Genomic DNA, 11,817 nt, shown 5'->3' on the forward strand with positions numbered 1-11,817 from the left:
AATGCTTTCATGCTTTATTCAAACCAGAGTTTTCTAAAGTTAACTTTGTTTTTCAAATCGGATTTAGCTTAGATTGAGACATACCAATATAAACTAAAGTGTTTGCTTCTATTTTCTCCTACATGTATGCAGGTTCTTATTATTTTCATCAAATTTTTATTAAAATATTTGTAAACATATTTTAAAACCTTCATATGACCCTTATCAAGGTCTAATTAACAAATATTGAGAAAAAAATTTCTAAAACCTTATTCTTATAGAGTTAATTGTTTTATCACTCCATTGATTGAAGCACTTCATTTTATTGAACATTAAATTCACACTCATTCTTTCAAAAAACGATTACAAATACAACATCAAAAATCACTTTATTAACATTTTATTCTCTACTTAGTACCATAAAAACCAAGGAACAATCTAATATTTATTTTTAATCACACCAACTAGACATTAAAAAAAATACATAAAGTAAAATAAAGATGAATAATTGTGTGATATTTTATGCAATAAACGTGTTTCATTCTCTTATCCATGTTAATTATCACCCATAACAAAAGCTAAATAATGTTAGTTAAAAATATATGAATTAACTAATATAACATAATACTTACTAGAGATTATTGATTCACCAGGTGATGAACAATTGAGCACAGATTGCTCGTACAATCAAATATATCTACAATTATTTATAACTATCAAATGACACATCTAACTACCAAACAACATCTACAACGATTAGATGCTACATTTTAAAAGTAATTCAGTCCACTAAAATCTATAAATTGAAAGGTGATGATTCTTTAAAATATTTACTCTAAGATGACTTACCACTTCAAAAATGAATTTGAGAACAAAATTAACAGTCTGTGTAACCAAATAGTCCTGGAAAATATTTTTTAGATAATCAACGAAATAATCCTTAATTTTGTGAAAACGAAAGAAGAATTCGATAAAAGTATGTATACAAACTAATGACATCAATAGCACAAGTAAATGAAGTTAAAGTAAAATGGATGTACCTTCAATGGATAGAAGATAGAAAATTGGAAAAAATTGAGAGAACAATAAAAAAGAAAATAGGGTTTAAGTTATGATTATAGGTTACTTTTTGTTTATTTACTTATGGATTTGTTTACTTATTTATTTTATCTCAATAAAAGATTTAAATTAATTCTTTTATCTTAAAAATGAAACCATGTAACATTTTAATATTGAATAAAGTTTCTCCTTTTTTAAAAACACAACAATGTGACTTTTTCATTTGTTGAAATTGACGTCGTTTGATTTATAACTTGTTACAATACATTATTTATAAATTGTGTTATGTGTAAATTAAAAATGTAATTTATTAACGGTTTTGCTGCAAATGAAAAATACCACATTAATTATATTTTTAAAAGTTGAAAAACTTAATTAACCTTTTTATTAGTAATGAAATTAAATTGGGTTAGAATACCCAAGTACTCTACGATTAATGAAAGGGCGTTGATCCCTGCACCTCCACGTTTTGGCCCTCCACCCCCACACCATGCTTTCTCCACTCTTCAAATTTTTTTAATTTCAATTTTATCCTTAATATTTTTACTCATTTATTTTTTTCTGGCAGCTACACCCCCACCCATCTTTTTAGGATTTCATTTTCTTCTTTCATTTCCGTTTCACTTCTTCTCCTCTCTCGTTTTCGTTTCTCCTCCATTTCACGATTTTTCATTTCTTCCACCTCCACATCCCTGCACCTCCTCGTTTCATTTTTACGATGTTAACATTCGTTGTTGGACAACAGATCTCGACATTTGTTGTACAAACTCATGTCAACGGATGTCACCTTGCATTCCCATGGCACAACTCTTTCTCGACAGCCCTTCCCTCCCCCCTCACCTCATCTCCCTCGAACTTTCGGTGCAGGACCAAGAAGAAGCAGTTGTTGTTCCAACTTTCAAAATTCGTACTTTTCATTTTCCATTTAAGAAAATGATGGCTCTTTACTTCTTTTGTGATACAGGATGCTGCTTAAAGTTGGTTGATTAACATGTATTTACGCATAGAGCTAGGTGTCAAGTTCATTTTGAAGCTCAAGTCCTTTCGCACACATGTCATAACGTGGAACCAATAATGTTGCATGTTTTCCTAATATTATTCTTTTCCCTTTTCAGTTGATGGGTTCAATTTTATGAAACTTTGTGTGGTAGCGGATGATTCAACTTTTTATGTTCTCTTTTCTTTGTTTGGGGTTTTCTTGGGAAAAAAAAGGGAAAGAGGTGATTAGGTATAATATGATTAAAGAAAAAAAATGAGAAGAAATGAGAAGTCGTGAAATGGGAGAGAAACGAAAATGAGAGAGGAGAAGAAGTGAAACGGAAATGAAAGAAGAAAATGAAATCTGTAAAAGATGGGTGGGGGTGTAGCTGCCAGAAAAAAATAAATGAGTAAAAATATTAAGAATAAAATTGAAATTAAAAAAATTTGGAGAGTGGAGGAAGCATGGTGTGGGGGTGGAGGGCCAAAACGTGGAGATGCAGGGATTAACGCCCTTAATGAAATTAAATTGGGCAAAACAAATAAATAATGAAAAAAAAAATTGTAAGTTTTTATCAATTATGATAGAGCATCTTAACTACAATACACAAAAATAACAATTGCTGGATCAGCCAAATAATTCGGTGACACTTTGCATTTATCATGCATCCAACATTAGCAACTCCTTCATGAGCCAGATTAAGAGGTAATTAAACTTTTCAAAGATAATAAAGCATGATGGTGCAATGTTGACATCATTGCAATTACACTATTTCAACAATATTTCTCCACAAATGGACACTTTTATCTTTTTCATTAAGCACGTTATGTGTTTGATAGAATACATCTATACTTCTTAGAACACCGTTGCAACCAAATAACTCTTATTCGGATTCAAAGTTCAAGTGTTAAAATTTCCTTGTTTCGTAGTGAAAACCACTTTTATTTTATAAATATATTTTAGTAAATTTTGTGAAAATCATACTCCATGTTTATTGGGTTTGTTCTGTCTTTTTTTTTTTTATCTCAAGTTCGATATTTTCAGTATTACACTATATTGAAAATGTTACATTAAATTAAAATGTAAATAAAGAGTTTGGGTAATTCACATCATGAGGTCAATATTTTACAACGATTTATTCGTAGAAAATAATATTTTAATATTTCACAACTTGAAGTTTTGTTGAAAATAATGTGTTATGTGCTATTATTTGTCTAGCAGTTGGAGCGATTGATTGAAATTAGTGTGTTTGGTTTGGTAGCATGAAAGTTAATAAGAAGTAAATTTTAAGCTTCATTTAATTTTATAAAATTATATTGTAAGTGAAGTTTGTATCTTTATTTATATATATATATATATATATATATATTTTAGATTGATATTATTTTTAATTGAGTGAAACTTTCAATACATTTTTCTCATTGAGATATATATATATCTTGAACATAAGACTAGATATTAATTGGATTGTCCAATACTAAGTGGAATAATATACTAAGTAAATAATAAACTTTGTTAGGATAGATTTTAACTCATGGCTTCATACCATGTTAAAAAGTAAACTTTAAGTCTAACTCAGTCGTACAAAATTAAGCCTAACTTAACCATACAAAATTAGTTTCTAAGGTGGGGTTTACATCCACGTATATATTATAAATTAGCCTTATCTTTAATCAATGGGATTTCCAACAAATCTCTCTTACTTTGAATCATATACATCTCGAGCATCGAACTAGACATTAATTGATGGTCTAATAGTAGTCAAATAGCATATGGAACAATAAAATCAACAAACAACAAACTTCGCTAAGATGGACTTTAACTCGACTCTGATACCATGTTAAGAAATAGAGTTGTCAAAATGAGTAACCTGGCCCGACCCACCACAAGTTGGTAGGTTAATGAGGTTGGCTCATTAGCTTATTTAATTATAAGTTTTTTTAAAATAAAAAAAATTAATTTTTTTTAATTCAAATCTAAATAAATGTTACTCAAGTGATGTTAAACTCCAAAGACAATTCAAAATTAAAAAAAAAAAGTATCATACAATCCAAGCAGAATCCAAAACCATGTACAAAAGACGAACAAATAAGTTTTTAATATTGATAATTTTTGTATCACCTGTCCATTTATAATATTAGAGTCTTGAACAGATAAATTTATAATATTTTTCTCTCTTGAAACATCTTCTTTATCACCATCTATAATATAATAAAAAAAGTGCTAACTAATAATATTGAAATACAAAATAATAAATAATTAAATTAAATTAGGTGGGTTGGTGAGCCAACCCGGCTCACCACAGGTTCAACACGGTGAGCCGGGTTGAAAACTAACCCGCATAAAAAAATTACATTTTTTTCAAACCCAACCTGGCTCAAACCCATGGTGAGTCGGGTTGGCCTTGGGTTACAACTCATTTTGACAGCACTATTAAGAAATGAATTTTAAGCTTAACTCAACCTTACAAGACCAACTTGTATGTTGATGTTTACAACCACTTGTATATTATAATTTAGTTTTATCTCTAGTTGATATGTGGGACATTTAATAATGACCTTATGAAGCGGGTGGTGATTTGGTGTGTAGTTGGCATTTCATGTGGTTTGTGAAGGTAAAGGGTGTTGATTTCATCACTTTCTCCTCCCTATATGATTTTCTCTTTTACGCCTTTTCTTCATAAAGAATCCAATTGTGTATGACTTGCATTGTGTTTTCCCCCTTCTTTCACTTCCTTTTCTATATTTTCAACTTTCATGCTTCTTCGTTTGTTTAATTTCTCACCTTTCCAAAACTTTGCTACTTCTCATATTTGATCTAGTGTGATGACTAAAATGTTCTTTTATCACGTGTTTAAGTTTAGTCTCGATTGTAATCTGGGTATCAAATCTCCACCAAGTGTCAACATAACATTTTCATAATTAAATCATAAATAAAATACAAATTTCATCTTACAAAATCGATTAACTCTATTGTATTACCTTTTATTAGACCTTACTTTATTCGAATGTTAGGAACCCTTTATGCGAATGTATAAAGCATATCCAAATAATGTTTCATAATCTTATTATATCACCCACCTTATCCCTATCTTCCAATATTTGACATAAAAGAAAAAAAAAAGTGATAAAGATATTGTATAAAGGTATGATCGAATTATAATGCACCTTACAATAAAAATATACGTATACAACAACAAGTTTTAAATCCTAATCATACTTTAAAATAATAATATTTCTTATATTAACTATTATTATTGAATTGTTATCAAATAATTCACAAATATTGTAAAGTAAAAATTTCTAACTTAAGAAAGTGATTCTTTTGACAGAATCAGATGATCCATGTTATAAGGGGAAAAAGGAAACAATACAAACGTCACATAAAAGAAATGGTGATTAAATTTATTAAGTACACGAGAACTGTAATCATTACGAAGTTTTAAGATACAACTTTTATTTTTGGCACCAGAAAATAGATGAGATGAGGGTTGAAACTGGTACCAAGTGATGAAGATGGAGAAATTGTAACTAGCCTTACAAATTACAAGGCATAGTTTCCTAGACAATGAAAGGGAAGGAGGAGGGCACACACAAACAACCTCTCATCCTAAACCCATCTATAAACTTCCACAGAACACACCAAAATTATCTACAAAGGATTTAGATTCAAAAACACAATCCTTGTTCTAGCAAATGGCTACAAGTTTGCTCAATCAAAGCTTGATGAACGGCTCCACCTGCCTCTCAAGTAGTCCTCCAATGAGATGTTTTGCTCAACACTACAAATGGAGAGTGAGTCATCCTCCAAATCACGCAGAGCAAGGTTAAGGTGTGACTGCAGATTGGAAGAAGGAAGACAAGCTTCATCATCAGCCATTTCTGCTGCTTCCACAGCATTCACTTCTAGTCTTGCCCACTTCATCACTTCACCATCACCTCCAAGGAGCTTTTTGATCTGTGCTCCAATGAAACAAATATCACAATATTCAAATATGAAGATAAAGTCAAGGAGTGTGATGTTACTAACTCATCTTAGAAGTGCTTATTATTAAATCTATCCAAATACAATCAAGAAAAAGTTATCCAATTGAAGCAAATAATTTCTTCTGTCATTTCTATGGAAGAAACTCATCCAAATAAGTTCAAACAAGTTCATGTTATCTCTATGGTGTGTTGGTATGTGTGTGTGTATGTGCCTGGGTAAATTATAGTTTATAGATATCTCACAAGGCTCATTTGAGGTCTAGCTCTTGGAGCACGTCTGATACAAAGTGTGGCTGCCAAGACCATCCTTTCCATCTCTTCAGGATCATAGTTATCACCCAAACTAGGATCTAACAATTGTAACACCTTCCCACTATTTAGAATTGGATTTGCCTGCAAAAAGTTGTTTTTCCATTATTTTTCCTTCAATACATGTGAATATGTAAGAAGTGTAGCAGAGTAGGTGATAGACTATAATATTGCAGAGACATACCCACATGACAAGGCTCTCTTGACCTTTTGGATAATCACTACTTATGGGCTTTCTCCCTGAAAGGAGCTCAAGAAGCACAACACCAAATGCATAGACATCAATCTTTTCATTTACTTTGCCATACATGAAGTACTCAGGAGCCATGTAACTGCATAAATGAGTGTTCATAGAATTTAGAAATTGGAACTATTTAAATGCAAATTCTGTCTGCAGCATGTGTGAAAGTACAAACCCAAAGGTTCCAGCAACATCTGTGCAGATTATATGTGATGATGAAGTTGATGCCCATTTTGCAAGTCCAAAGTCAGAGAGCTGAGTTCAAAATCAACAAAGCAGAATAAGGCCTAACATGTGCAAATGATTCAAAACATGAAATTCAACCAATAAAGGGATACAGTACCTGGGGTTCAAAATCTTCAGATAACAAAACATTTGATGATTTTACATCGCGATGGATCACAGATTGGCTTTCATTATTATGTAGATACTCCAAAGCCTCAGCAACACCCATGGCCACCTTGTATCTCTCAGTCCAACCAAACACAAGTGGATTTTTCTTATTACCTATATTTCATTGAAATGAAAAGAAGAAATTAATGAGTTAACCAGGCCACATGGGTTGAAAAGAAATTAACAGTGACAAAATAAAGTAGTGTACCGTGGATGTTCTCTTCAAGGCTTCCTCTTGATAAGAAATCATAGACCAAAAGAAGATTACCATCCTCAAAGCAGAATCCAAGGAGGGAAATAATGTTTTTGTGATGCAAGGTAGTGATAATTTCTATTTCTAGAACAAACTCCTTCAGAACATCATCAGATGGCTTTAAGATCTTAACAGCTAGTTCCTTGCCATCAGGAAGGCAGCCTCTGTATACCTGGCTACTTCCTCCTTTCCCAATCAAATTTTCTGAAATCACACAACAAATCATGTTAAAAATAAACCCTCTTTTTTTTTTTTTTGACAAGTTGATCTCAAGTTTCAAACAAGCACAAGATAAAATAAACACCTGGCAAGAAATTTGATGTTGCAAGTACAAGTTCTTGGTACTTAAACAATCTGCAACTGGATGAGTATCTCTCATGAAGGCCCTCCAATTCCTTAGGAATGCTTCTAGGGTTGTGTTCAGGCACAGAGGCAGTCCCTAATTCAGCATCCACTGGAACAAGAGCACCACTCTTGCTATCCAGACCCAAAAACTGATCCTTATTTGGGCCACAATTGTCTGCTTTTTGATCAAGATGTGCAGCATATGAAAGATTTCTAGAAGGTAACTGCATTGCCCATTGTACCACAGAGATCTGGCGAAACATCGATCTTTCAGAACATTTTCTGTCAGATACAATTGTCCTGTGAAGCAAAGGCCAACCTGGTTTAGAAGCAGAATCATTGGTCTGCACAGACACTATTGCCAAAGGGTTCTCATCACAAGCATCACCACAAGACTCTTCATCGGAATGGTTACAATATAAACCAAACAGTGCTGGGTTTGAAGAACAAACAGAGCAACTCTTCTTCTCAATGAATTCTTTAGATTCCAGGAAAGCCTTAGCCAAACTGTGATCTGAAAATTGACCACTACCCTTTCCCTGCATCGCGGTACCATCATCATCTAGCACTTTTGAAGTATTGCCAAGTGTCATGTGAAATGAACCAAGCACCCCAGTTGCGTGGTTCTGATCAACTCCTGCAACAGACACATCCACTCAGAACTCTACACATCATGAGACTCACAATCTCACACCACAGCACAGAACAAGGAAAATTCAATAAAAACCTTTCATGTCAGCTGCAGTTGCTGGTGATCCATCCCTCTTGAACACAATTTTCCCATTATTAACAGCAAGAACCCAACAATCCCTTGGTAGCTTCTTAGCACAGTACCTTGCCACAGATATACATGGCCGAATTCTGTGAAGACCTTGAGGACTTCCGACTATGATGTGCGTTGCAGAATAAGCATTTGCTTCTCGAACCAGAATTCTCCTCACTGATGAACCCCGACATATTTTGAACTTAAGATCCACCTGAATAATAGTTCCACAAAAAAATTAAAGAAAAAACTTACAATTCACATATTCTAATCAAGAGATTCCCTCACCCTTTAGGCTAAAACATTATTTGTAACTCGAGTTACAACATTGAATCCGTGTCCCACATAACATAAAAAATATGCAATGTTAAACAAAGTTTCTGGTGCCATTGCGATCACCATCAAAAACAGTGACAAAATCACCGACACAATTTAAAACTCCGAGAACATGACTGGGAAAGAGTTGGAGAGAGATGCTGAGAAACACAACCTGTTTCAAATTGCAGAACCCTTCGTAAACGGCAAGCACAGAGTCAAACGCTTTGACAAGTGAAAATAAAGACGATTTCCCATCCCGATTAACAATTTCTGCAGCAACCCATTTCGCCGAAAAGAGAAAAAAAAACTGTCACACTCCACAAAAACCAAAAAAAGAAGAAAAAGAAAAAAATCATTTGATGGGATGGTTATGTAATTATACCATCATTCCCAAGAACATGAAGAGCAAGCACAACATCACAGGGCTGAGCCACTTTGAACAAAGCCCAAGTGAGCAACTCGGTGCTGTGGGAGTCCATCTTCACTCCAACGACCACCGTCCGGCCACCTTGGCTGAGCTCTCCGGCGGTGGAAGTTGGCAGCATTTTCATGATTCAGTGCTTTACCGTTGTTCTGTTATTGTCGGTGATGGCATGAGTCATGAATGGCAGAAAAAAAGTTTGAAACTTTGGAGGTTGGAACAAAGTTTGGTTTGGTTTTGAAGCTCGTGCGTGAGTGTGTGTGCGCACCAAAGTCGAAAACGAAAGGCGAAGAAATTATCAGTGCTATTATTATTTATTTATTATGCTGTGGTGTTAACTAATGATACCACTGTAACGGTGATGCTATCGGATACGTATTTTTAAGCATGGGATTGTGTGTCATCATGATTTAATGCGTGGATTTTGACCACTGGGTCCCACCAGTAAATAACATCATTGGATCTAAATCTTTTTCATTAAAAATATCAAAGAGTTTTGTCTCGGGATTTGGAATCTACCACGAGGTTGTTCTTTTAGGTCAACGTGGAAAGGGATTGAGAAGTAGTAGAATTATACATACTTACATGTTTTTTATTTTTTTATTTTTTTTTGTGGTTGATTTTTGTTTCTGCTTTCATTTTGCTTTTTAACTAATTAGTTGTAGTATGTTGAGATATTATTATAATTGAGTGTTGCATTTAAGGTATTGTTAATTTTAAAATTTATAGTTTTTTATAATTTAAAACTATTTTTGTTTTTATAAATAATATCAATCTTTTAATATTGGCTTTTTTTACCATTAAAATCAATTATAATATTTAAAACATTGTTTATGATTTTACTTTTAGAAAATATTTAAAACAAATTGGAAAAAAATTATTTAAATTATCTTTATTTTGACTAATGTGGAATTATTAAATTGTTTGCAAATGGGATATTATTATTATTATCATGAGTGAGGGTATGTTTAATTTGAAAAAAAAAAAAAAGAGAATTTATGAAAGTGTAAGTTTTACATTCTTAAAGTTATGGCAATTGAATGTTTGGTCTTTGAATAAGTTTTACTTTATTGTAAGAGTTAGTCTTTACACTTTCTTTTAAATAAAATGAATTATTATTAATTACAATATTTAATTTACTTAAGTATATTGTTTAAATATGGACTGTCATTAGACTTATTAGTTTAGCCTACATGATCTTTGATCTACGTGGGTGGAGGCTAAAATAGTTCATAATAAAAAAACTTATATAGTCAAAGTATCCACAAAAATTTTACGGTAAGATCAATCAATGGGTGATTTTTATTTTAAAATAAATTCTTTGGAATTGAATGTTTGAGAGAAGCATTTACCTTGGAGAAATCTTTACAAGAAAAAAAAAGAATAACTTGCTTCAAACTATGAATATTCACCATATGACAGTTTAAATTGATAAAATTTACGACATAATTGAACATAAAACTTAATTACAATTCTCAAATTTACAAAAGAAAAAAAAAACAAAAAAAAATCATAAATGATGTAGAATTCTTCATTATGTAATGAACCATTAAATACAATTTTTTTTCCTAACTTTTCTAATTGTTCAGCCTAATTATCATTCAATCACCCTTAACTACAAATATTAGGCCAATTTGCACTAATATTTGTAGGCATTCCTAATTTTTTTTGCTTAAATCTTCTTTTAGTGTTACAGTGGATAAACTTACAATAACTTTTACTTTTTTATTATAAAGATTTTAAAATAAAGATTTTTTTACTTGATTCATTTGGTGGATCAATAAGAAAAGGACTAAAAAAAGTTTAAGTACTAAGAGAATTTATAATTCTTGTTGTAGACATGTTGTATACAAAGACGTCATGAACAAAGTTAGTTTTTAAATCATAGATACTCATGACACATGTTAGACACAGTCTATATTTATAGGTCTCTAAAGGCATGAAGGTGGCAAGTTGACCTTCTATTTACATTAAAAGGTGTATATGTAGAGGATTTCAAATATAGTTTGTTAAGCATAAATCAGTGATGTGGCAATGATTATATAATTTCTTTTAATAATGACACATATGTAGTCTCATCTTCTGACAAACAAATCGTGTTCACTACTAAAATAATCTTTATGAAATTGATCTCTTGGAATTAAGTAAGAAAAAAAGTCACTTACTCTCCATAGAAAATGAAATATGGTTGTGAGATAAAAAGCTAGGACACATAGACTTCAAATATATTTCAAAACTTTAAAAAAAATTCTTATTCAAAATTTAATTAACCTATCTTGGAAAAAGATTTGTTAAACCTAAAATGTACTCCATTTAAAGACCTCTTGAATTTGTTCTATAAAGATTTATTTATTCCATGTATTTGAAGTATTTCGCAAAAAAAAGTACAAAATAAGCAATGTTAATGGATCTTTGACACTAGGACCATGATATTGAGTTTGAAAATGAAAAACTTCAAAGTTCTCTTAATCAAATGGTATACACCATAATTTCTCATCATCGAAATAACTTAAACAAAGTGAAGTTGTGGAAAGGAAAAACAAAACTATTTAAGAGATGGCTAAGACCATGCTCTCTAAAAGCTCTTTACCAAAACATTCTTAGATAAAGATAATCAAAACTATTATCTATGAAATAAAATAGTGATAAGACCTATGTTGAAAAATACTCCTTATGAACTATCAACAAATAAACTTAATTTATTTTCATGTTTTTGGTTAAAGAGAGAAGAAAATTTTTTCAATCTTAAGGTAAATTATTAAAAAGCATAT

General features: G+C 31.6%; 1 protein-coding gene across 1 annotated transcript; it reads right to left on the bottom strand.

The window, feature by feature from the left end:
* Nucleotides 1–5,400: 5,400 nt before the first annotated feature.
* On the bottom strand, nucleotides 5,401–9,373 carry LOC106765246 (probable receptor-like serine/threonine-protein kinase At5g57670). The gene is made up of 10 exons (XM_014649799.2): nucleotides 9,008–9,373; nucleotides 8,798–8,895; nucleotides 8,272–8,521; nucleotides 7,504–8,181; nucleotides 7,155–7,403; nucleotides 6,897–7,060; nucleotides 6,729–6,808; nucleotides 6,497–6,644; nucleotides 6,247–6,396; nucleotides 5,401–5,974 (listed from the first exon to the last, which is right to left on the bottom strand). Exons 1-10 carry the CDS (start codon nucleotides 9,174–9,176, stop codon nucleotides 5,729–5,731), a joined length of 2,232 nt encoding a protein of 743 aa, XP_014505285.1. The 5' UTR covers nucleotides 9,177–9,373; the 3' UTR covers nucleotides 5,401–5,728.
* Between the last annotated feature and the right edge of the window lie 2,444 nt (nucleotides 9,374–11,817).

The sequence above is a fragment of the Vigna radiata genome, chromosome 6 (assembly GCF_000741045.1).
Source record: "Vigna radiata var. radiata cultivar VC1973A chromosome 6, Vradiata_ver6, whole genome shotgun sequence".
NCBI classification, from domain to species: Eukaryota; Viridiplantae; Streptophyta; class Magnoliopsida; order Fabales; family Fabaceae; genus Vigna; species Vigna radiata.

Excerpts from the sequence above, each read along its gene's own strand:
- LOC106765246 (XM_014649799.2), bottom strand. The coding sequence starts at position 9,176 with ATGAAAATGCTGCCAACTTCCACCGCCGGAGAGCTCAGCCAAGGTGGC. Across the intron at positions 7,404-7,503 it reads AACATCAAATTTCTTGCCAG|AAAATTTGATTGGGAAAGGA; the intron begins GTGTTTATTTTA and ends GTGTGATTTCAG. Across the intron at positions 6,397-6,496 it reads AAGAGAGCCTTGTCATGTGG|GCAAATCCAATTCTAAATAG; the intron begins GTATGTCTCTGC and ends AACTTTTTGCAG.